The following is a 26,387-nucleotide window of genomic DNA, read 5'->3' on the forward strand; positions in this document are numbered from 1 at the left end:
GAAATAAATGAGTTAATAAATATAAGTCACTTGACTCAGTTTTTAGTACATTATAAACATTCAATAGGACATTATCACTATCATCATCATCATTATTATCTTTGGTATTCATATTCATATTAGAGATTAAATTTTTCCACATACAAGTGATACTGTATGACATTTGTCTTTCTGTGTCTGACTTCACTCAGTATGATACATGCTCTTATATGTGGATTCTTAAAAAAAGAGGGTACAAATCAACTTATTTACAAAACAGAAGTTGAATAAGATGGGGGAAATCAAACTTATGGTTACCAAGGGATGGGGGGAAGGATAAATTAGAAAATTGGGACTGACAAATACACTGCATAAAACTAACAAGGACCTATTGTATAGTATAGGAAACTCTATACTCTGTAAAGGCCTATATGGGAAAACAATCTGAAAAAAAAAAAAGAGTGGATATATGTATAACTGATTTACTTTGTTGTATACCTGAAATAACACAACATTATAAATCAACTATATGCCAATAAAAACTTAAAAAAGGAACATGGATCTAATTCTTCAATATCTCCCACTAGATGAATAAACTCTAAAATCTCAAACCAAATCCCTCCCTCTCTCTCTCTCTCTCACACACACACAGTCATATATGGTTTCAGAGCAGGAGACAGCCTTATTTAAAATAAGTCTCTCAGCAAAAATTCAAAGATCTCTTCATAAGTGCCAGAGAACCTCAGTCTATCTACTGTGAAATAAAAGTCGTATTTTATGGCAAGACAAGAAAAATTTACACAGAAAAATTTTTCTCTGCCCTTTGGCCTCCTCTCTGACCCCAATGTGCATTTTATATCTGCATAAGGCATCAACCAAACCTCTCCATGGTTAGAAATACCTGCTCAACCATAAACAGCAGCATTCTCCTAACATCAAAAAGGCAACTCCTTAAAGATAACATTCCTTCTTGACCTTGCTAGGGCCATGATGACACTTAGGTCTGGATTGTGTAAACTGTCAATAATACCTCACTGAACGCACATTCCTCTGTCTCAAAAAAACTTACATAACTGTGCCTTGACTTCCAATGGGAAAAACAGTTCTCAGAGCCTTCTGAGATGCTCTTACTGGGTTATAATCCTTACTTGGTTCAAATAAACTTCTCATTTCTTTTTTAGATCAACTGATGAATTTCTCCTCAACACTAAAGATAAAGTAGATGCTAATTTGAAATCTCTTGTTTGTCTCACTCTCTCTAAAATTATACTTTCCTTTTAAACACAGAAAAGTTACAAAACAAATTCAAGAGCAAACCCCAGAAAGACCGAGTTACTTATCCTCTAGAATAATCAGAGCCCCAAATCAGACAATTTTAAAATTCTATTCGGAGGCTGTGAGAGGAAAGGACAGAATAATCCCAGCTGATAGAAAATAAACTTACACTATCCAAGTAGTTTGCTAAACTTATCATCTCTTCTCGCACTGCAGTCTGGTTTTTTCCCATGCTATCATACTGAAAGGCAAAGAAGAAAACTCATGATCACCAAAGCAATATAAGAAAAAAATTCTATAATCTCAAGATAAGAATCCAAATATTTTATTTAAACCACTTTCTACCCATGTGAAGAAAGTAATGAGAAAGAACATTTCAAGTCTCCTTGTTTTATCACTTGTCCATCATATTCTACTGGAACCTTTAATACAGTATCTGGGACAGAGTTCTTGCTTATTCACGTTCCCTTACACTTCTTTCTACACTTGAGGATAATGAACCTATAACGAACAAATAAGAATACATTTCTATCTCCTAAAAGTATGGCTTATTATCTTCTAGTCTACATACAATAAGGTTTTTTTTTAAAAAAAAACCATAAAGATTCTCAAAACTGCCTCTGCAGATTACAAAAAAGGACTTGTCAGTTGTGTTAAGTTTCTGCATACAACTTGGTTCACAGCAACAGCAAAGCTGGCAGAAGTCAGATAAAACATTTCAAATAATCTATAGGTTAAAATATATGGAAGTTATATCTAAATTTAATAATCTTGTAAATGCTGAAATACATAACTTTTCTTAGTTGAGTAAAGCACAATCTTAAGTATAAATAAGAAAAATGTCCTGTGTTATCCTGTACAAAGAAATAAATAGTAAATGCTAAGCTGACCCATTCTCCTCTGCTCCCTTCTAAACTTCTCATCTAAACTCTCCTCCCTCCTAAGAAGAGAGAAGTTCAACATTTGCAAATCACCCAAAAGAAACAGTGGAAAAACACCACCAGTAAAAATAAAGGTAAAGGTAATGTCAGTGCTACATTTAATTCTGGACGTATTATGAATATCATGTATATTACAGGGAAAAGTAATTTAACAAAAATCAATAAAATTTATTTCACATTTCCCTCAGGGGATCCTCACTTCTCACCTTCTTTTCGTGAAAAATAAGAAAAACTGTCACCAATCCTACCTTTTCCTTCTCTACAACAATGAACAACTCTACATAGCGGGTCTGTGGCAAGATGTCTCTTCTTCTCTGTCAAAAAACACAAACACCATAAAGGAAAGCAAAAAGTTAAAAGACTACTTTCTTCAGACTACATATAAGACGACTACATACAAGACTCCTATTTTTAACACACAATGATTTTATCCTAACCTCTAGTCACTTGTTTCATGTCTGCTAAGAATTTCATAAAATGATTTTTAACACATCCTACATCAATAAGGCCAAAAAAAATGTGTTTTTAAAAGTGATATATGCCATCAGTAGTGCTCTGAGAAAAATTCTAGTTAAAAATAACATGAGTTATTCAAGTTTCCAAAGATGAATTATAGATTCTCTAATATCAAAACTATACACACATACACATATATTTTAACTGGATGCTCTACTACTCTGTCGAGAGTGGAAAAAAGAATATCTGCTAACAACCTAAGGAGAAGGAAGGACAAGGTCTGCACTTTATTTTCTTGTTCTTGTCCTTTATTTTTTTCCTTCCAGTTTTACTGACCTACAATTCGCACTGACATACAAGCTTGCTACTTTTAAAAAATGACTATTTTGTTATTTTCAAAAACTTATGTAAACTGTGAATATATGCTCAGCTGCTCAATTGTGTTTAACTCTTTGCAACCCCATGGAATGTAGCCCATCAGGCTCCTCTGTCCATGTGATTCTCCAGGCAATAATACTGGAGTGGGCTGACATGTCCTCCTCCATAGGATGTTCCTGACGCAGGGATCAAACCCACGTTCTCCTGCATCTCCTGTACTGGCCGGAAAATTCTTTACCACTGCGCACCTGGGAAGCCCCCATGTAAAGTATAGAATGAGCTAAAATTTAAGTGTTTTCCAATGACTAAACTTAAAAAGAACCATCCAAGAATCAAAAGAATGAATGGCAGAACAGATGATGAAAACAATACCATAAATTAGTATGAGTTAATTAAAATACTCTGGAAGAGGCACAAGCCTCTTGTAATGGCATAGCGACATCATCTCATTATAGAGAAAGCTTCCTTTGTCTGCAACTGAGGTTCCTCTGGTCCCAGAAACAGCTCAGGTTAAGAGACCCCTGTCAAGAGGAAGCCAAGGAATCCTACAGAAGTCTCAAAACAGGGATACCACGAGTGCCCCAGGAAAACATCTGAGATCATTAAAGTCCTAAAACTCAATCTCTCCCTTTCCCTGTCTCTCCCTCTCTCTCACTTTAGAGCTCCAGTCTGTGTAAAGGGTATTCACATTAAAAAGTCCACTCTCTCTCAGAGTCACGGTAATGGGTTATTGGAGAGCAATGACAAAAAGAAATATAGCTACTATTTAAGACTTAGGCCCTCGTTTTCAAAACACAGAAGTCTGATTGTATTCAACTTGGTAGCAGGAACTACATATTACTCATCTTTTTATCCCCTGGTACCCATCACAATGTCTGGCACAAAGCTGGCAAAAACATAGTAATAACAGGTATTGGCTTAATGCACAAATACATGATTGTTTTTAAACCTGAGTCAGAGCCATGAAGAAATACATTAGTTTCTTACTCGAAGTAGCTGAGTGATGCTAGGATGCTCCTCTTCTTCATCCTTTATGGTTTCTTCTTCCATAACTTGGTTGGAAACCCCACATTTCAAAGGCTCTTGGTGGACATCATCCATTCGATAAAAGATGTGCTCAAAATGAGAGCTGTTCTGCAGGGGTTCAATCCCATAACTCACATTCTCTATATGCAGCAAGCCTCTAAGTGTTGTATTACACATACACAGTTTTTTAGGATGGGAAAAAAAATACACAAGAAAAGGAATTAAGAAACATGAATTCAAGTCCTAGTTCTTAACATATGTAAGAAGGGATAACACGGTATTGAGAAAAATAGGTTTTAGAGTTGGGCAGCCCTAAATTAAAAGCTCAAGACAGCTACTAACTGGCCTGAAAGTTACTTAACCCCTCTGTGAGATCACTGTATAAAAAGACTTAGTAGACATTCTCCCTAGAGTTGTCCTGAAAACTATTTAATGAGCGCAAAAAATACTTAGGACGCTGCCTGGTACACAGTAATTGTTCTACAAGTGTCATAGCTTAGAAGGAGATAGTACTCATCGCCATCTCAAATAGTTTGCTTGAGAATTTAAAGTAATATTTATTAGTTCAATCAATCATGTAACCAATCAACCAGTCCAGTGTGATATTGCCAGGCCCTTCATAAATTTAATATTATATCACTTCACTTGACACACGGTATGATTTCTCTGAACCTCAGCTTGCTCACCTAAATATGGAAGCAACCAGCCCCTTCTCACAGTCGTTATGAGACTTAGATGAAAGAACAGAAGTAAAAGTTATATAAACCTAAAAGGTGACAGAAATTTAAAGTATGCTTTATTTTTAAATAGCAAAATTTATTTAGCAGTCTCAAAAAAATGAAATTTTTTATTTAGGTACTAAAATTCATCACCTGTAATACTGTCCTAAATAAACATGCCAAGAATGACATCTGAAACACAGCTAGAAAGACCTTCAGCAATATCAAAGTAAAATCTAAATTTAAGTACCCTAAAATGACTTGATCTGGAGACAGAGATAGGTAAAGGGAAAAGAATTAAGGGAATGAAAAAATGCTGATAAAGAAAGTTCCTTACCTGAGTCCAAAACAGTCGCTGAGTGCAATGGATGAATCATAAGTGCCCTCCACATATCCCCGATAATGACAATGATTCTAAATGATTTAAAATAAAGTGTCATCTTCAAAATACTATTACCCTGCTGAAAATCATCATAGAGAGTGCAGAACTAAAAGTTATTTAAGGCCAATCAACTAAACTTTTTATTCTATTATTGGTTTAATCGCTAAGTAACGTCTGACTCTTGACACCCCAATCACTGTAGCCTGCCAGGCTACTCTGTCCGCGGGATTCTCCAGGCAAGAATACTGGAGTGAGTTGCCATTTTCTTCTCCAATTCTATTATTGGCATCCCATAATTATCACATAGCATTCTTTGGACTATCTTCGGACTGTCTACTATCACCCTATGGGTACAAAGAATTTGAATTTCTGCCAAATTTTTAAGGCAGAAGTCCAGAGGATACTAAGTACAAACAACTCTACCCCAGTAACCTTTAAACCAAGAAGTGGAACAAGGCAGCGTAACGTCATGTTTAATATTTTCAATCACAGGTAAGAAGACACCATAGCAGCCAAGTGAAATCCAATACAGAAGAGGACCTTGTGACAGACTAATGACACCAAGGGGGAAAACAATTCAGTACACGGCAAAAACAGTGACTTTAACTTTCTTTTTCTGCCTAAGCATATTGATTATACTATTATTATGAAATGGTAGTTATACATTTAACCATCTTGATAAAGACCCTTTATTCTTCATTTTGAGCAAGAAATTGACCAGTAGAAATATAAGCATATCACTTATTAATATCAGATTTTTTAGTACACAAAGATTTTTTTTTTCCATTTTAAAACAATTGTAAAGCACTTAAAAAAAAAAAAAAAACCAGCCAAGGGGAGTAGGAGAAAGAGGAGGAGGACTAACTTTGCCAGTAGGGTCCTGGTGGTGCATTAACTGAGAGACCAACCGGTGGAGCAGAACACAGTCTCAAAACAGACCAAAATCCATGTGGAACCTTATATGATAAAAGTGGCTATCTCAAATCACTGAGGAAAAGATGCACATTCAATAAGTGGTGCTCAGTCCACAGATTAGACATTTGAGAAAGGGTAAAAGATGCACATTCAATAAGTGGTGCTCAGTCCACAGATTAGACATTTGAGAAAGGGTAAAAGTAGATCCATACTTCACATTATACATAAGAATAAGCTCCAGGATGGGGTGGGGAGGGAGGTTCAGGATGGGAGATACATGTGCACCCATACGGAAGAAAAAAATTAAAAAAAAAAAAAGAAGAAGAAAAAGCTCCAAATGGATCAAGAATCGAAACACTAAAAAATATGAACCTATGCAAGAACTAAAAGAAAACATAGCTGAATTCTTTAACCTGGTGTACAGAAAGACTTTCTATCACTCAAAATCTTGATGTAACAGGAGGAAAGACCGATCACTTTTACTGCATTAAGAAAATAAAAAAGATTTTTAAATTTCTATATTAAAAGAAACACCAAGAAAATGTAAAAAGATAACTCACAGATTGGAGGGAATTATTTGTAACTTTTATCATAGCGAAAACTATACTATAGTATAATACAGAGAACCTTGAAACATTAAAGGGGAAAGATTAAATCCAACAGAAGATGGTGCAAAAGAGTTGAACAGAACAATTCACAAAAGGTATAAAAATGCCCTTATATAAATGAAAAAACTTCAATTTCACTCATGATAAAGTAAGAACCTGTACATCAATGCTGATATAAACAAATAAGAAGGAAAAACTCTTCTTGACAGTAGAAAGCATCAATGCATACAGAGGCACTGATGAAGTTAGGCAATCGCCGTTTTAACAACCACCATAACAACGGAGGCAAATATTAAATACTGAAGTCAGTGAGTAAAAATTTGAGAAGTAATGGGATAGTTACAAAGCCTCAAAATATCTAGCCAAAAGATTCACTAAAAAAGCAAAAACAGTAACTTCACAGAGAAGAAACGGAGCAGACAACTCCTTAATAATCAACATTAATACTGTCAGTGATAAACTAATTACAGGACATGCTCACGATGCGATACAGGGAACCCTTCAGGATGGATCCCTGCCAAAGGTGCATAACCTGAATCTGACTGTAAATAAACATGACACAAACTCAAATTGCAGGTCATTCTACAAGACGTCTGTCTGTCCTTCTCAAAAACGCCAATGTCATGAAATACAAGGGAAGACCAAGGATTTCCAGACTAAAAGAGATGGAAGACTGCGCGGTGCAACACATGAACTTGAATTTTCTTTCACTATAAAGTACATCATTAGGAAAATGGACTAAAACAAATATCAGTAAGGTCTTAATTGAGTAACAGTACTGCTTCAATGTTAACTTCCTAATTCTGAGAACTATACTGTGGTGACTTCTTTTGAAGTTCTTGTTTTTAGGATATTTACACTGAAGTATTTAAAAGGTAAAGGGACACCAAGTGTACAACATACTCTTTAGGGGGAAAAAAACAGAGAGGAAAGGATAAAGTACATATGATAAATGTTAACACTCGGAGAATCTAGGTGAAGGGTATACATGACTGTTTTCTATTATTCCTGCATCTAATGTGAGAATTTCTGAAAAAATTAAAAAATTATGCACTAAACAACACAGGCTAAATTTCAACATTTTACAGCTTTTTCCAGCTGGGGGGTTATTTACAACCACTATTTTTCTTTCTAGCACTTTGAAGTTAAAGTCTAGCTTTGAGTTTGTCTTCTCACCAGAGGGAAAGAAATATTTCTTCTATTACAGATGGGGTAGCACTTACGAAATAGTAACACAGTAACTCACAAAATTAAATTTGTGAGCTAAATTTGTCAGTAAAGCTTCTCACTTCAATTACTATAGAAGGGCTCATCATTTGACATGACTGAAATTTAGCACTTGATCACTTAATCTACCAGCTTGATGACATTTCTTTAATAACTTGGTTTTATTATATCTTTCCAAAACCTTTCATTTAGTTTTTAAAAAACAACAAATCCTATTTTGCAAGTTTGCAAAACACCAAACTGTATCCGATGATTACAGTAAAGGTAAAATGGCATAAACAGTTTGGAAACACACAAACTATAAGCGAAAATACTCAACTACAGGGAACAGAAGTACTCACAACTATTTGAGAACAGCCTCCTGCCACAAGAGCCAGCAAGCTTGGGGCAGTCTTTGCAGAGCAAAGACGGAGCATTCATTAAGAGACGGAGTTAGTTAAGGCACTTTCTAATGCATCTGCAAGGTACCCAAACGTCTAAGACTAACACTAATTTGGAGTTTTGACTTCACACAGCAACTAATATTAAGTGGTTATTAAAACTGTGTTTCTTTGTAAAAAATATATGACCTTGCAAAAGATGCTGATGATGAAAGCCACATGAGAGATTTACAAATTAATTTAAATAGAAGAATCACAAGGGAAACCATTTACATTTTTCAGTGACTTAACTGCATTTTATGAACACTGAATGTCTGTCACCATGATATCTCGCAATGTTGTCACACACAGGAAAATCCTAGTACCAAAGTTTTAATTGCTAGCTCAGATCCACAGTCACACTTTTATCTCTCTGAATTCAAAATTATTCCATTTTTATCTATCTGAAACTATCTATACTCAATAGCCAATAAGTGAAAGGCTTCATCTGTCTTAGTTTATATTTTTCAAACACCCAAGAAAACATAATTAAATCGCAATACTTTATAAAAGTTGCATAAATTTCCATATAACTGAAATCTATCTTTAGCAGTTTTAAGCATATAAACTTTCAATAATAGTAACAAAAAATATTTACTGAGTTCACAGTTGTTGGACTGACTAGTAAATATCTTACCAGTATTAACTCATTTAAACTTTCAATAACCCAATGAAGTTATAATTATTATTCCCATTTTAAGGTGAGGACACTAAGGCACAAACAGGTTAAAGTAACTTAACCAGCAAATAAATAATAGAGACAGGAATCAAGTCCAAGCAGTGTGTGTCACCAAAATCCAGGCCAAGAAACCTCTCCAAGAGAAAAATAATGCCTTTTTAAAAAATCACTGCTTTCATTGAGGGGCATAAATTAGTAATCTTCAGAAGGATGACTGGGTGGACGGATGGATGAATGGATGATCTGCGGTCCGGTTAATGTTATCAATACATTTAAACTGCTCTACTATTTTGCTGTTCAACACCAGACAAACAATAAAACAATGCACTTTAAAAAAAAATAAAACAACAAACAAACACTGAGATTAAAAAATCAGAAAACTGGCCAGAAAAGGATAGGTCTAAGTCAGCATTGCCCTTTTTTAAAAAAAGTTTCATAAATAATCTAAAATAAAGCTTTTGCCTTCTATTTATTTGAAGAGTGCTGCAAAAGTACAAAACTAACACAACTCCACCTAGCAAAACACAACAAAACTCAGGGGAAAAACAATACATGCTTAACAGGGGTAAAGATTTCTCCTGAAAACTATAGCAAAAAATAATAATAACAGATAATAACTAACTGCCGAAAGGGACTTTAAGACATTCTTTCCAACTAACATTAGAAATGCTTATGCTCTAAATAAATAATACATAAAGCCAAAGTCAACATCTGTCAATTATTTCACATATTCCTCCAGTTATATCTTCAGGAATACTCTGTTCTCTGATGCAGAGAGGACCACACTTCTTTATAAAAGAATTCTCAACAAAAAAGTGAAATATCTAATAGCAAACAAGTGCTTGTTCTGTACTAAGTACTAATGGTAAGTCAAATGGTTTAATAAGGAAGTTGAGCTGTGCTTTATTCATCAAGATTCAGCAAAATCAAAAATCAAAAAATAAATCAAACTTTTCCCCTTCATGATCAGTAGGGGTTATCATTACATAGAAGATTATTTTCCTGGTCTTTTAAAAAAAACACTTGACCATGAAGAACCAGAAGAGCTATAAGGTACAGTTTAATCTATGACAATGTACCCACCACTCCCACCGCAGGACAACACCATATATTATCACATCAAAGAACGCACTCGGGTAACAGTCCAGAGCAGCTGAAGAGAATGCACTTTAAAATTATAATTGTTTTAAATTCTGTATATGGTCAAGAGGAAAATAAATTACCTGTATATTAGGGTAGTCAGCAATCACAGCCCCTTCCTTGTTGTAGGTATAAACTACAAAATCTTTGGGTAAAAGGTCTCTGCAAGAACAATAAAACACACCATATAAGATTATTTTATCTCTTTACAGCTAAGAACACAACTTTTATAAGACATTATTCCTAGAAGAGATGAGCAGGAATAAAAACATTCACCTGATAAATTGCTGTTTAAAGAAGTAGCTGCCATAAAACATAAAGCCCATGAATGGACTTGCATCTGAAATCGTGTACATTCCAATCAGAAAGAAATGCTTGAGTTGCACATCTGTTCTCATGGTCATAAAACACTGGTTGCAAAAAACATTTGTAATGTCCTTAAAGTTTTCTGATTTGTCTCGTAGAAAAAGTATAAATTTGGTTATATGGTACATCATATTTCCAGAAAAAAACAAAATTATGTTACCCTCTTTGAAATGTCCTGCATAAAGCAGCAGCACTCATTGCCTTTAATCTCTAAGTACAGGGGCAAAATTTCTGTCCATTATTCAAAGAAGCAATTATTGCTGATTCTTGAATCTTCCTCCCATGTTAAGGGAGATCTGCAGTGTAAACCACATGTGCAAAGACAGGGTTAGCTTTATTACAAAAAAAAAAAAAACATCCAATGACATTTGTTGAAGACAGTAAGGTCGATTTTATTATCAATGTTAAATATAGGGACCACTGCAAAGAGATTTTACAGGGGCTTGGGGAGAAAGAGCAGGCTCAACCGCAAATACAGCACGGGCAAGTGGGAATTTTTAGCCAAGGAGCACAGTGCGGGTCAGTGGATGGAAAACCCCTAGGAGGAAACGTCAGGGGTAAGGAGCATTCTGGCTAAACCAACCTAACAGATTCTTGCTGAAGACAAGCCAGGGTAACCAGACATCACTGGGTGGGGAAGTGGGGTGGAGGATAAAGAACTTGATCAGACATCCAGAGGGATCAGATATGGAGGGAGAAGGAAATTCTTTCTAAAACTAGAATTTACAACAAACCACACTGATAGGCCTTGGAGAAGGTTCTGGAATCTGACTGAAATTTGGTCAAGCAAAAGAGCTTTGTCAATGTCCTCTCTTGTTTAAGGAAAGAAATGATATTCTTCTTTCCTCTGAATAATACAAGCCCATTTCCTCATTCATTTGTCTTTTGTTCATTACAGACCAGCTGAATCATCTGTTGGAACTTGGTAGAAGGGGATATTTACTGGGTGGAGCTAGCAGTCAGGCAGTTAATGAGGGGAGTTGCTATGAAAATAAAAGAAAAACAAAGTTGAATAGTTGAATAGAAACCGAGTTTCTGAGCTCGGTGGGCAGCCATCAAGATTTTTTTTAGACTTGAGCTTAGGGCATCTTCGAGCTTCCCTGGTGGCTCAGATGGTAAAGCGTCTGCCTGCAATGAGGGAGACCGGGGTTCGATCCCTGGGTTGGGAAGATCTCCTGGAGAAGGAAATGGCAACCCACTCCAGTACTCTTGCCTGAGAATCCCACGGACAAAGGAGCCTGGTGGGCCACAGTCCATGAGGTCGCAAAGAGTCGGAAACGACTGAGCGACTTCACTTTCACTTTCTTTAGGGCATCTTCAGACGGTACAGTGAAAGCGGCACTGGCCACCTGACAAATTTTCCTGGTTTGAATGTCACTGGTGAACGCATCAGGTATTCTGATGAACTTCCTGAGTGACCCACACCACAGGGGGCATAAAGATTGCCTACATGTGATCTGTTGAAACAGCCTTTTTTTGAAGGCTCCATCAATCTTCCAGCTGCAGCTTAGAGTTTCAAGAAAAGGGCGATTTTAGTTCTCAATAACTCCAAGTCAGAAAGGATAAAAATCGGAAATGATAACTTAGAGGGTTATAGCCAGATACTGAAGGAAACTAGAAGAAATCGGGATTTGGTAAAGCTGGCAAAATATGCAAGATGAAAGCAGCGTTCACTACAGGTTTCCACTGAAACAAAAAAAACCCCACATTCTGTCTATAGTCACCCCATTTCTGTGAAAGATAAAGTAAGACTAATTTGTTTGCACATAAGTCTGGTTTCATTAAATTTGGCCTAGTTATTCACATAAGCACAGTAAAAATAGTGATTGACCATATAGTATTTCATTTGAATTTGCTTTGCTAGAGCATTTCAGAAGGAACCAAAGACTCTTAAGGCTAGGAAGCCAAGTCAAAAACTTGCTACCAGATATGCCTACAATATCTATATATTTGGGTAAACCTTCTTCTTGAGGTCCCCCAAATATCCTGAGGTTCCTGGCCCTGCCACAAGTGATCTTCTTTACTCACCTGTAAGGCAGGAAATCCTGTAAGCCAGAACAGGCCAGTTTTTCCAAGGGGAGCTGTACAAACAGCTTGCCTTCTTAGAGTCAACCTTAGTTCCTCAAAGCTATCTGGTCATATCTGATTCAACACACATCATTCCCAAATATAACATTACAATAAAAGCCTTGGTAATAAAACCAAGGTTTCCAATTGTTTCTTGTAACAACAAGGGCAGATTTTTAATTGACTTATGCAAATAACTTATACTGCCATGAAAAATAAGATGCGTTAACATATCAAATAAGCCTTATTAGTTCAGTATCCCTTTTTGTAAGGAGAGAGACAAATCCTTTGAGATTTTCCAAGATCCATTTGAGAAATCTCAAAGTTAGTTTGAGGTCAAAAAGACTCCAACTAGAACTTGATTTGGGGAAATTGTCAAACATGCCAAAAGGTTTCAACATTTGACTAAACTGGATCACAAGTGTCACTGTGAAACAACACTTAACTGTCCGTTAGCCAAAGTCACAATTAAAAAATTTCAAAGACAAACACAGAAAGTAACACAGTTATTTAAAAAAAAAACTCTTAGTTCTCTTAATACTGAGAAGATTTGGTTTTCTCACACAAAGACCTGAAAATACATGTCACATAGGAAATATCTTAAAACACATCTTATCTTCTCAAGCTATGTACTTAAACGTAAGGAAAAACAACTACACCAATAATCTAAGGAAACCTTGTTTTAATAGAAAAAGAAAACCAAGTTCTGATTTTGCATCAATGTACTATTAATACTAGGCAAATTAAACAAACAAACAAACCAAAAAACCTTACAAATAAATCCAACAGTAGCCAATTTTACAAATAAATCCAACAGTAGCCAATTTTGACCACACAAGGAAAGATTCTTTTTTCCAAGATCCCTTTTCCACATATTTTTTTATATCACTCAGTTTTTATTCCACATTTTTCTTCTTTGTCATTCTGGAACAACCATTTATTCTACTTTGGGACAAAATTATTCTCTTTTTCTCTTAGCAAAACATATCTTTTATATCCTTCCTTATCAAAAATACACCTTATTTTCCTTGCATATAGTTTGTTTTCTTTACCTTTATTATTCCTAATAGCTTCATTTATGTATATTGATTAGATTTTAGTCATTAGTAATCCTAATTTTCAGTAAAAGCTAAAAAGCAGGCAACTGCAAACTGTCTGCTGCTGCTGCTGCTGCTAAGTCACTTCAGTCGTGTCCGACTCTGTGTGACCCCATAGACGGAAGCCCAACAGGCTCCCCCGTCTCTGGGATTCTCCAGGCGAGAACACTGGAGTGGGTTGCCATTTCCTTCTCCTGTCTGCTACATGCTATCATTCTGTAGAAAATTTATAAATACGTCATTTCATAATTTCTCGAGATGTATCTTTTTCATAGTATAATTTCTCATGCTTATCAAGAGACACAAATATATTTAGCTTCTCTATACCACATAAAAACAAGATGCCAAAGTAAATAAAATTAAATTTCTCCTCAGCAACTAATATTTCAATATTCTATCTTATTTGGAAATTATCTAGTCAGTGATAATCCATCTTTAACTAAGTATAGCTTTTAGATTTCAAGTTATGAAAAAAAAATTTTGAAACCATTTTTAAGGAGACATAAATCTTAATTACCATTGAAAATTTCACTTATTAACTTCTATGCCACTTACATATATTTATTTTGTTCTGAACAATTATTCTTGAATGAGTCATGAAAATTTCATGAGCCATTAATTAAACATAGCAATTCATCATCTTAAGTTGTTTTTCTTATTGACAAAACAGGCAAGTATTCAAAAACAAAAAAAAGCAAAAAGCAAAAAAAAATATATTTATGGTTCTTCCCCCTTTGTTTTTAACTGCATGCTTGACATCAAGCAATTCCTTTTTTATTATATATCTTGTTCTTCGGGTTGATTTATAATTTATAATCTTAAACATCTGGTAGACATAAGTTTATAGTAAACAAAGGTAGAAAAAAACTGCATATCTACATTACGTATTTAATACTGACAACTCTGAAGTTGTCAGAGTTTACCAACAATTGTATCTACACTATAAAAACCAGCAAAAAGATTATTCGAGATCATGTGAACTTAAAAAAAAAAAAAAACTTGGGTTAGTGTCTGTATTCCCGAGAGTTTTAAGGAAATAATTTATGAAAGTGCTCATTCCACCTCTAAACCTATTTGAATTGGATATCTAAGGGATTTTATAAATTAATGTGACTCATTTCCAGCAGGAATAAACTATCTCACATGTACACATACACAGACATATATAAACATTCAGAGAGACACAAATAGAAAACATGGTTTTCATTTTAAAATTTTAGCCATGAGTTAGTAAAGCAGCAATATAATCTCAGTGGTTTATCTCCATTTTGTATTTTCAACTGAACTGACTCTGGCAAATAAAACAAGTCAAGGTTGCCTGCCTACTAGGATTTCTGGAGGAGATTTTTAAGAGTTTCTTTCACCATGGTGCATGATCTTCCTTTGCTGTGGTCGAACGTTTAGGCAGGTGACTGAGGAGACACCTAACTGCTTTCTGGATGTTTCCAAAACCCATGTGAGTCATACAACCAATTTCCATTTGTTCTTTTCAGACTCAAGTAATTTTCAGAGCTACCTGAGTTTCATGAGAGCCCCTGACGGACGGCAAGGAACTAAAAATGAAAACAACTGTGGGAAGCTGACACGCTGCTGTGGGAGGGGAAAGTCTGAAGTCTGTCAGGGGTAGACAGAGGGATGCAGGAGGTGGGGGTTCGAAGTGGAGGAGCTAGGGAATACTGAAGGATCGAGGGAATAGGGTTTGGGGGGACACTGACGGCAGCAGGAAGAGGAAGGAGCAGCAGCAGCAACAAGGAGGGAACAGTCAATCTAGGAAGCTCTCAAGCTTCCCAAAGACACCAACAAAGTTCCAAATTATGCTCAGCAAAACACGTTAAGAAGAAAGGAAGCAGCCAGAGCTGGCATAGCAGAGAATCAGCAGGATGGAAGAAGAGATGGTTTAGTTGGCTGAGAAGTTCTAATGGGAGAAGCCAGATAAAAGAAAGAGAAAAAAGAGACCTCACATAGAGCCAAGAGGAAGCGACTTCCAGCCCAGGGAGCCAGGGAGTAATCCCCAATCAGAACAAGGAGCCAAGGAGAGCTGCCAGCCCAGGAGGTACGTGTCAAAAGAAGCCTGGAAAACCTTAAGAACCAAGTCTGTCTTTACCAGTTTCGGTAAAAGGTTCAGAAGTCAGACTCACCAATGGATCCCCGATCAGTCAGGACTGAAGATGAGGGCTTTGAAGGTGCATACTTAGGGTCCAGAGTGAGAGGTCGGGGGTCCAGTGATGAATCTGATCCTACCTGAGTCATGCCACCATGACTGTCAAAGAAAAAAATATTCCATGACACTCGTTAAAGACAGTGAGGCCAATCTTATTTAGGAGTTTGGCAGAAGTTATGGGGACCACTGTAATGGGATTTTATAGTCGGGGAGAGAGGTCATGCTCAACTCCAAGCACAGCATGGGCAGGTGAGAATGTGTACCCAATGAGAGGTCGGTGGGTACAAAATTACTAAGATGAAACACCGGGGTGAAGCAGATTCTGGCTAAACCAATCAAAAGGATTCTTACTGAAGACAGACCATGGTGATCAGATATCACCTGGGAAGGATAGTGGAAGATGAGAAATTTGATCAGATACTGAGGGTGGGGGGTTCTTGCTAACCTCACTTAGCAGGGTTCTTGCTAAAACTGAATTTTCCAACAAAGTGTACAGATGGGGCCCAGGAGAAGGTTAAGCAGCCAGATCAAAGTTAGGTCATGCAAAGGTTCTGCATCCTTCGCAGAAGAACTGGAGCAGCAATATACTTATCTTCAGGGCTTACAGACAAGTCAGGGATGCAAGGTGCCAGCTAGTGGTTTACAATGCAACTCTTAAGGCTCTAAATCTCCAGGCATCTAGACTGTTTTAACAGATGGAGAGATGGATGGTTGGTATGCCGTTTAATCAGTTACATAGCCTGACTTTAGCTACGTGTGGTATAAAACGACCCCCTTGGTAAACACGTGCCTGGGCTAGCCTGAAAAGGTGACAATTCATATCTCAGTGATGTGTAATCTGAAGACACATGCACATCTGTACAACTGAGAAAGGACCCCGAAGGACTCTGCCTGGAAGTTCTTGAACCTTCGATGATTTCCTCTGTTGTCTTCGTCCTGAGTCCTGTCCCCTTTACCTTTATGAAAGTCTCCTTGAGTGAGCGCGGGAGGAGCCTGTGGAGTCCTGAGTCGTTTCAGTTATCCAATCGTGTCCAGTCACTGCCCTGCCTCTTCTCTCTCCCCAACATATACACTCTTTGCTCCCTCTGGTGGTGTATTTAAAAAGAATAAACTGAAGAGGGTACTTGGCCTTGCTCTGCCCTTCTTCCTCCTTAGAAGTCTCTGCCTGCCAGTGGGAACAAACTCCACCGTGCTCCTCGAGGACAAGGACTGCCATGGTGCAGCGCTGATGTGAGTGGCTGAATCTGCCTAATCCAGGGTTCAGGACTCGCAGGTCCACTGGGCTCTCATTCTCTGGTAAATTCCCTAACTCAGCCCTCATCAACCATGAGAGGGATATTTTAACCTTCTATCTAACTCACTCCTTTATTGTATCTTTAAATTTTTCAGCACAAGGAGAGAAGAGGTATGCTATCTTCTGCCACACAACCCCCCAGTCCCGGCCAAATACCCCAACGTAAGTAATTATGTACATCCCTCTGTAAGGAGGCTTCATTGTTTTCACCAAGAGATTCAGGGTCCAAAACAAGTTAGGCCCTGGGAGGAAAAAAAGCACTCAAACATACTCACTTCTTCACTCAGAGCCATAACAGGCTATCGTCCCTAACTCTTTCTCACTAGTGATCATTAGCTTTGATGACTGCTTCTCAAAGACATTCAAAGACCTGGCAACTCTTAACAAATGCCTGGAAAAGTACCATTTGCCCCCCCAATTCAAGAAGCATAGGAATGTAGACACAACATCACACACACACATATACATCACCAGACTTGAGGCCAAATGACAAGGATGTGTGCCCCTTTTACAAACTATGTGATGCTGAGTAAATCAAGTAAACTTCCTGAACCTCAGCATTCTGAGTATACAGCAAAGACCACAAGATTCCTCTATTATCGAATTGATGTGACAGTCTAATAAATGATATACAGGTGAGGAAAAATGCTTTATAAGCTGAAACTAGGCGAATATAAGAAACTGCTATTATGTTGAAATCATTTTAATTTGCATTTCCTATAGAAAGAGTAGGAGAAAATATTTATATCTATTAAAAATTCTTGTACACAATGACATCATTACATTGGAGACAAGCTGGACCTCAGGAGTTCTGAGAAAATTAATAAGTAATACAATTAAAAGTACCAGGTACGGTGCCCAGGACACAAAAAGCCTCTCTGTCCCAAAGTATCTGTCGCAGTGCCAAAAGCCCTGCCAGAGAGATCTCACTCTCTTCAGCTCGGCATTCTCTTCTAAGATAAAAAGTGTTATTCAAACTTGAGGGTCAGTAAAAAATTGCCCGGGATGGAGGCTATTAAAACACAGATGGCTGTGACACCTCCCCAAATTCTGCTTCATTCCAGGGGTGGCCTTTGCATTTCCAGAAAACTCCCAAGAGCTGCTGCTACTGGTTCTGGAAGACATCTCTGAGCAGCACTTTACATCCCGTCATCACAGCTCCGTGTAAATGGGTCTATTAGGCGGCTTTTTTCTGAAATCTCTCACAAAAAGATACTGGAAGTTTAGCTTCATAAGAAAAGGGAGGGCAGGGCAGGATGGGCCACAAGACAGTGGGTGGCTCAGCATAGTCAGAAGCACAGAATTTCAAAAAAGCAACAGAAGTACACAGATTACCAAGGCAGGATCAGGTGAAAATATGCCAAAACTAAAAAGGAGGGCGAGAGACCACCCTTATGGACTGAATGCTTGTGTCCCCTCCAAAATTCCTATGCTGAAGCCTTAACCTCCAGTGTGGCTATACTTGGAGATGGAGCCCACTAAGGAAATTATGGTTAAATGAGGTGATAAGGGTGGGGCCCTGAGCCAATGGGATTAGTGTCCTCATAAGAAGAAACACCAAAGAGCTCACTCCTCCATCTACCCCGCTTCTGTGCGCAGGCCAAGGAGAGACCACGTGAGTGCCAGCCAGAAGGGTCTGCACCCCAAGAAGAGAATCCTTACCAGACATTAATGCTGGCACCTTGATCTTAGACTTCCAGTCCTGGGAGAAAATAAGTGTCTGTTGTTTAAGACTGTAGTATTTCACTGTGGCAGCTCTAGCAGACAGATAAAGCTACTAAAGACTTCTTTACCACCTGCTCAGTGGTTTCCTGGGCCAGTCATGATTTTAAAAGTTTTCTTAAGTACAAGCTTCTCTTCCTTTAATTTAGATTTATTTTCCTTTGCTCAAGTGTCAGTGGAAATGCAAAATTGTAGGGATTTTTCCATACTTCTACTCTTATTAGTCTCACCTTTTTAACAACCTTCTAAGCAATATCTAACTAGAAAAGAAACCCATATAGTATTGAAAAAAGAAAAAAATTACCAAAAAGGCAAAGTAAATTAAATTTCTTACTTATTCCTTTCCAAGTGAATTATATGCTCTTTTCCTTCAGCTTGAATGACATAAGATACCTAAATGCACAAAGGAGAAAAGAACAATAAAACACTATCTTCTAAATAACTTTGCAACAACAGGTATTTAAAGGACACTAGAAATTCCATCCTGAATGAAAATAATTTGGCACTGACTGGAACTCTTTTATGAAACAACGTGAAATATGCCCATAAATAATAAAAATAGACTCTGATCATCCCTACCTTCTTTTAATAACCTATTGTGGAAAACGACCCGCATGTTCACCTAAAGTCTTCTTCAATTCATTTACAATTGCAATTGAGCTATAACTTCAGGGATTATTTTTACTAAGTCCATTCCTGTATTACCTATAGTAAAAAATAATTCTTCCTTTTGTTTAAATCTAATGAACCTCTAAGTTTCAAAAGATTATCCCTTGTTCTGGGTATCTGAAAGCTACATGAAATTAATACACTTTTATGACTTTACATCTTCACAGGACTTAACACATTTCATCGGCTCTAAACCTACTTTTTCCCTCTCACATCTCTGTGAACACCTCTGAAATTGGCACACATCGTACAGAGGCCAAGTAGTCTAACTGGAAGCAGTCTGTTTCTTTCTTAATTACTGGCAATTAAATAACAGTGTACCTCACAAAGACTGTGTCTCAGAATCAAAGAACTGAGATAAGTCAACTTACACATCCTCTGCTTGTGGGATCCTCTTCTCTACCTCAAACATTAAAATAACTTCCCCAGTGACTCACCATTTCATTAGCCGGAAGCACTTAATGTGATCTCTAGAAACTTAATTCTAATAAAAAAGACAGTCATGGAGGGACTCAATGAACAATAATATAATCAGAAGTGTCCTTATTATTAGAATTAAGCAATAATTAAACAATAAGTGCTTATTATCCTCCCTACTGCTTCTGGACTCCAAGTGAACACTTTGCCAAGAAACAGCAGGATCCACTTTCCTCAGGCACTTCAGCATCTGACTCCTAAGGCTGAGACCGGATCCAGGTCCTGGGGTTCTACTTCCAAATTCTGCATGGGGACCTCCATCTCCAGAGGCAGCAGAAACACCAATCTCTTTGCACAGTTTTGGCATGTGTCTTTCTATTCCTTTCTGCTCTGGGGCAAATATAGGATATAAAAACACCACTGTCATCTCCCCTGAGAAGAATTCTGAGGATTTATGATATTACATTCTTCCCCCAAATAGCTGCCTGCATTGCTCATTCCCTTTCTTCTCGTCTTTGTTCTCCTACAGAGTTACCTTCTTAGGAATATCTTCCCGGGCTATGCTATTAAAAAACACAAACCCTCCTACCCCTCAGCCCCAGTTCCAATACTCCCCAGTTCCTTGCTGCTTTAATGCTCCCCACAATGATTATTACCATCTCGTGTGCGTGCTAAGTCGCTTCAGTCATGTCCGACTCCATGCGACCCTATAGACTGCAGCCTGCCAAGCTCCTCTGCCCATTCTCCAGAAAAGGATACTGGAGTGGGTTGCCATTTCCTCCTCCAGGGGATCTTCCGGACCCAGGGCTCAAACCCACATCTCTCATGTCTAACCTGAACTGGCAGATGGGCTCTTTACCATCTTAAGTAATCTCTATTATTAATCTTACAATTATATTACTTATTTGTCTCTGTCTCTCCTCCCATGAGAATGGAAGCTCCACAGGGACATAATTCTGCCTGTTTTGTTCACACCATACCCCCAGGGCTTAAATGGTGCTTCCACCTCTTTCCCAACTATTTATCAGGGTACATGCGGGACATTCACTACAATCTCAAGTATCTATGAGTGCAAAGCTGATGAAGATCATCAGAGACACGATGAAGTAGAAAAACACTGTCCCTATGCTACTAAGTGAAGGGGGAAAATAACAATTAAAACACAAATTAAAAAGGCAAAACAAAATTAAAGAGGAGAATGTCCAGTTCAAATCAAAGCAAGGAAAAATTATAAACCGTTCCACTGGAAGGAGATCTTAGAGTTATATACTCCTTACTTATAAAGAAGTAAATGAAGACAAATGATCTACCCAATCCATGGTAAAGCCCAGGGGGAGGGGGTAACTCTGAAAGTTCCTGATGTTAACTCCAGTGTCCTTTACATTCTGCCTAGTCCCTAAACAATGCACGACCTAACTCACAGCTAGAAACACTTTGTCAGTTCAGAGGTAATAAGCTAAACTCTTTATCCTCATCACTTGTTACTGGTAAAACATAATAAAGTTAAATTATACTTCGATGAAGTTGAAGGGTTTGCAAAATCAGTTGATATCCAAATACATTATTTCTGAACTTTACAGTAAGAGAAAAATAGTATTGAAAAATAATTGTTGTGCATTGTTAGTATAGCATGTTTCTTCCGATATGGCAATAAAACTCACTTTTGCAAACATTCCCAGATATAAAATACATGCATTAACACACATTCTCCAGCGTCAGTGACGATTCAGCATGCAGTACTCTACCTGGCATACACTGAGAGAGAGGTGGACTCCTGCTGTAAGAAGACCACTGTAACCATCACCAGTCAGGTAGGGGTCAGAGGTCTATGTAACCAGCATCCTAGACTGGTCATTGACTTTTATTTAACTATTTCACCCACTTATGTTTCAAGCTGATTATTCTGTCTTTAAAAAAAAAACAAGCTACTAAGAATCAATATGTCACTTTTACTAGAATAATGTCCAATGGACACGAGTGCCATAAGCATGGGCCAACATTACTCACTGAACCCATCACTGATGAAAATAACATTATTGTCTTAAAATGAGTGAAACTGAAATACATACATATATCTCAAGAGATAACTTACCTGCTCTGAGAAGGGCCTAGGGGCTTCTCTTCGTTCTCGAGTTAATCTCCAAGGAGTTATAATTTCATAAGAAGAGAGATGGGAGGTCTGTTGAAAGCCTACAGAATAAAGAACAACAAACATTACATAACAATTGAACCTGGAAAACTACATTCCCCTCAAAATACAACGGAAAACAAAAGCCAAACGTTCACAAAAGAAAAAAGCTGAATGTTCAAATCACAGAAAAATCATCTGACATTCTCACATTAAAATTTGTATAGTTTTAGAACTTCTCTGGTGGTCCAGTGGTTAAGACTCTATGCTGACAATGCAGGGAGTGTGGGTTTGATCCCTGGTCAGGGAACTAAGATTCCACATGCCATGCAGCACAACCAAAAGATAGGAAAATAAAAACTTAGTAATAAAAAATAAAATATTCAGTTTTATATAAAGTTTTATAGGAAAATAGCAATATACTAGATAGTATAAAGGGGAAGAAATGTATTTCTTAAAAACAAGGACGTCAGCCTTTACCCAAACAGTGTATACACAGCAATCATTTTCAAACAATTTTTTAGCTATAAACCCTAACCCTCTGTCTTAAAAGAAATCTTAAAACATAAACACAAGGGGGAAAAAATGCTCCCATGGGGAAATGGAGGGAAGGCTCTGTCTACTTCTCTCATTTCCCACCTTCACCCAAGATGAATGACATCCCGAGATGGTATGGGGATGCCTACAAAATGGTCAAGGACAATAAAAGGAAAAAGTTACTTTTAATGCCTGATGTATTAACTCTAATAAGTAAACACCTAACAATGTAGCAATTATCTCCAATGAAATTACTGCTATTAATCTGTTCTAAAAACTTCAACAGTTAAAATGTATAAAAAATGAAGAACTCAGAACCATCATACAAGACTTTCTCCCAATTCCAACCTGCACAGCTCACCACAAAGTGGAATCACGGCTAAACCGGGCCTGGCTTCTAAAATCATCACTTGAAAGGGGAGAGGGGTAAACTAGGAGTGTGGAGTTCACAGATACACACTACTGTATGTAAAACAGACAGCAACAAGGAACTACTGAAAAGAATCTGAAAAAGAATGAATATACATGCATATACATATAACTGAATCACTTTGCTGTACACCTGAAACACACACATTGTAAATCAACCATACTCCAATAAAAGCTAAAAAAATAAAAATAAAAAAAAGGACCTTGTGCTACTGTATAGCACAAGGAACTAAATTCAATATCTTATAGTAATCTATAGTAGAAAATAATCTGAACATATATAACTGAATCACTTTGCTGTACCCTTGGAAATAACACAGTATTGTAAGTCATCTATACTTTAATTTTAAAAAGTAAGATCTACCTAAAAGAATAAAAATGAAAATAAGTAAATAAAACAATGAGCACAAAGTCATCTTGTTTCATTGTCATTGAAGTAATCAAGCAGGATTTATGTATAAATACAAAATTTTATTATTAGGATCCCATTTGGTATTTTTGAAATTACCAAAGGTATTAAATAATCATGTATTATTTGAAAAATAACGTAACTATAAAAAAATTAAGTCATCACTTAAGCAAAATTTGGACATAATTAAAACAGGCCATATAAATCCCTTAGGAAGACACACCCCCATGCTGGCATCTGATACAGTCTCATTTTAACACTGCATAGATATGTGAAAATCTTGAGGAATTAGTGTTAATTTTTTAAAGTGTAATAAGCATACTGTGGATAAGGTTTTCTTTAAAAGTCCTGATGTCATAGAGATTCATTATAAATATTCAAGGGCAACATGACATGACATCCAGGATCTGCATCAAAATAATTCAGTGTGTGTTTGAGGTATCAGACACATATGAAATTATATTAAAATCTGGATTATATTTAATTATATTGAAATCCTTTTGGCTGCGGCATGCAGGAATCTTTGTTCCCTGACCAGGACTCAAACCTGCGCCCCCTGCAGTGGAAATGCAGAGCCTTAACCACTGGACCACCAGGAAAGTCCCTTTTTTTTCTTTCTTTTTCCTTTTTACTACTCTTTACTCTACTGTTGTGTATGTTTAAATTTCTTATAGTAAAATAATATATTTAAAAGTAATATATAAAATACTAATATTTTTAAAGTATTTTTAAAAGTAATCTATAGGGAGTGGGAGAAGGGAGAGACTTTTATTTTTACCTTCACTTTATAAACTCTGTGTTATTTATAATCTCTATGAAACGTTACAACACATATCCTATATATGAGACCATGGTGCATGCTAAGTTGCTTCAGTCATGTCCAATTCTGTGTGACCCTATTAACTGTAGCCCACCAGGCTCCTCTGTCCATGGGATTTCCCAGGCAAGAAGACTGGAGTGAGTTGCCATGTCCTCTTCCACGGGATCTTCCCCATCCAGAGATGGAACCCATGTCTCTTATGTCTCCTATATTGGCAGGCAGGTTCTTTACCACTCTACCTGGGAAGCCCTGAGACAATAGTGCTTACTGGTTTAACTGCTCAGTCGTGTCCAACTCCTGTGACCACATGGACTGCAGCCCTCCAGGCTCCTCTGTCCATGGGATTTTCCAGGCAAGAATGTCAGAATGGATTGCCATTTCCTTCCCCATATATGAGGTGTGTCATAAACAAACATGTAAGTATCATAAGTAAACATACCAAACTTGTTTAAAGCGGTTACCACCATGGAATAGAACTAGGGAGTAATGAGATAAGGACTCAGACTTTTATTTCCTGCACTCAAGCCTGACTGTATTGTTTGAATTTGTTTCTATAATGAATATTCTCAAACCCCAAATTACTGCTGAAATTAAAAGGGGAGGGGGAAGGTGTTTCTTCAACTTAAAAAAAAAAGCACAAACTACTTAAAGTACTGACTATCTAGCATCTCAGCACCTGATGGCAAACCATCAGTCTCATTACCTTCACATCTAGATTATACCTTCTACTCCCACTCACTTCCTTTCCATCCAAACTCTTAATGGTCATTCACTCCTTAACTGCCTTATGTCCCTCAGAGGTCTCAAATGCAGATTAAAATGAAGTCTGCTGCTGCTGCTGCTGCTAAGTCACTTCAGTCGTGTCCGACTCTGTGTGACCCTTCCACAAAACACCACTGTGCATTAAAATGTCTATAATCTTGCCTAGTTTGGAATTTTTAAAGATACAATGTAAACAGGAAAATATAACTTATTTCATGTTCAGTACAACACGTCACACTAACAGTTTTCAAACTCTACCCTGTTTGGCATAACAGCAACTAAACAGGGCTTCACGTCATTACATAAAAACACCAAAAACGAACTCCGATGCTCACAAAAGCAATCAGGGGCTGGTTGACAGAGGGCGTCCTTATGACACACTACGACAAAATATCCCTCAGACATTTGGAGTTGTCAGTTGGGAGCCATCTCAAAAGAAATCCATGGCCTTAACAGATGCAGGTTTCAAAGCGCTAAGTAAAAATATCCTTAATCCTAAATTAACTGAGGTATAGGACTATTTCCTCGCCCAAAATAAACCTTTGAAGGGTCTTCAGTTTTCTCAAATTCCCTTAATATTTTTGTTCTAGATCATGGTCATTTGTTCAACTACTAGGACAGTCACTCTAGAAGTAATGATAGGAATAAAATGCCTTCCATGGGTAACAGATGAGAAGCTCCGTGTGATAAAAAGTCAATCATTCTGTGCATTTCAATGAATTTCCTGAGATTCTGTAAATATTTCAAAATGAAAGATTTTTTAAGTAAATCATTACAGGCAGGGATATAAATGTTAGTAGGCTCAGGCAACTGTTACGCTAGGAGCTAAACCATATGCAACTCAACTGAAATTTCTTTGTTACAACTCAGAAACAAATATCACAGAGAAAAAAAAATGCCTCAGAAAAGATAACTATAAATGAGCAGGCACATATCTAAATAGCTCTCACGCTGAAACCTGTTAAGGTCAGGACTAATTTCCAGCCAGACTGAAGCTATGGATTTTTTTTTTACCAAGACTGTTAGCAAAGAATGAAAATCCAATAAAGGAATATAAGACACATCCTTTCCTTTCATACATTTTCAACCACAATTCTTGTTTTGGGGAAAGAAAAAAAGCGAAATTAATCATTTATCTATTAAAGGCTTTCACAACTACACCACAGCAAAACAACTTCTACACATAAGAGTTATTCTTCCGTTACTGACTTCTTGGTTTTAAAATCCAAAGCTCCACTTTCTGAGTGCCTTAGGAGTTCAAAACATCATAAGAAATGCACATATTGTGGTTATGTCATTCAAAAATAAATATACACTAGTTGTATGAAAACCCTCCTTCCCATATTTTTTCAACACTCCTTTATC

At 37.1% G+C, this 26,387-nt stretch overlaps 1 protein-coding gene across 1 annotated transcript in view; it reads right to left on the reverse strand.

The window, feature by feature from the left end:
• Positions 1 to 26,387, reverse strand: part of ADAM9 (ADAM metallopeptidase domain 9) — a 91,720-nt gene that overhangs the window by 58,206 nt on the left and 7,127 nt on the right. Inside the window, exons 2-8 of the mRNA XM_055416634.2 lie at positions 22,030 to 22,127; positions 19,186 to 19,244; positions 10,228 to 10,306; positions 5,112 to 5,188; positions 4,017 to 4,212; positions 2,444 to 2,509; positions 1,424 to 1,495 (exon numbers count right to left, since the gene is read on the reverse strand). Coding sequence (XP_055272609.1) covers positions 1,424 to 1,495; positions 2,444 to 2,509; positions 4,017 to 4,212; positions 5,112 to 5,188; positions 10,228 to 10,306; positions 19,186 to 19,244; positions 22,030 to 22,127 — 647 coding nt within the window. The remainder of the gene's footprint in view (positions 1 to 1,423; positions 1,496 to 2,443; positions 2,510 to 4,016; positions 4,213 to 5,111; positions 5,189 to 10,227; positions 10,307 to 19,185; positions 19,245 to 22,029; positions 22,128 to 26,387) is intronic.

This window comes from Moschus berezovskii, chromosome 26, assembly GCF_049115385.1.
Source record: "Moschus berezovskii isolate FMDL1 chromosome 26, NW_MosBer_1.0, whole genome shotgun sequence".
In the NCBI taxonomy this organism is placed as follows: domain Eukaryota; kingdom Metazoa; phylum Chordata; class Mammalia; order Artiodactyla; family Moschidae; genus Moschus; species Moschus berezovskii.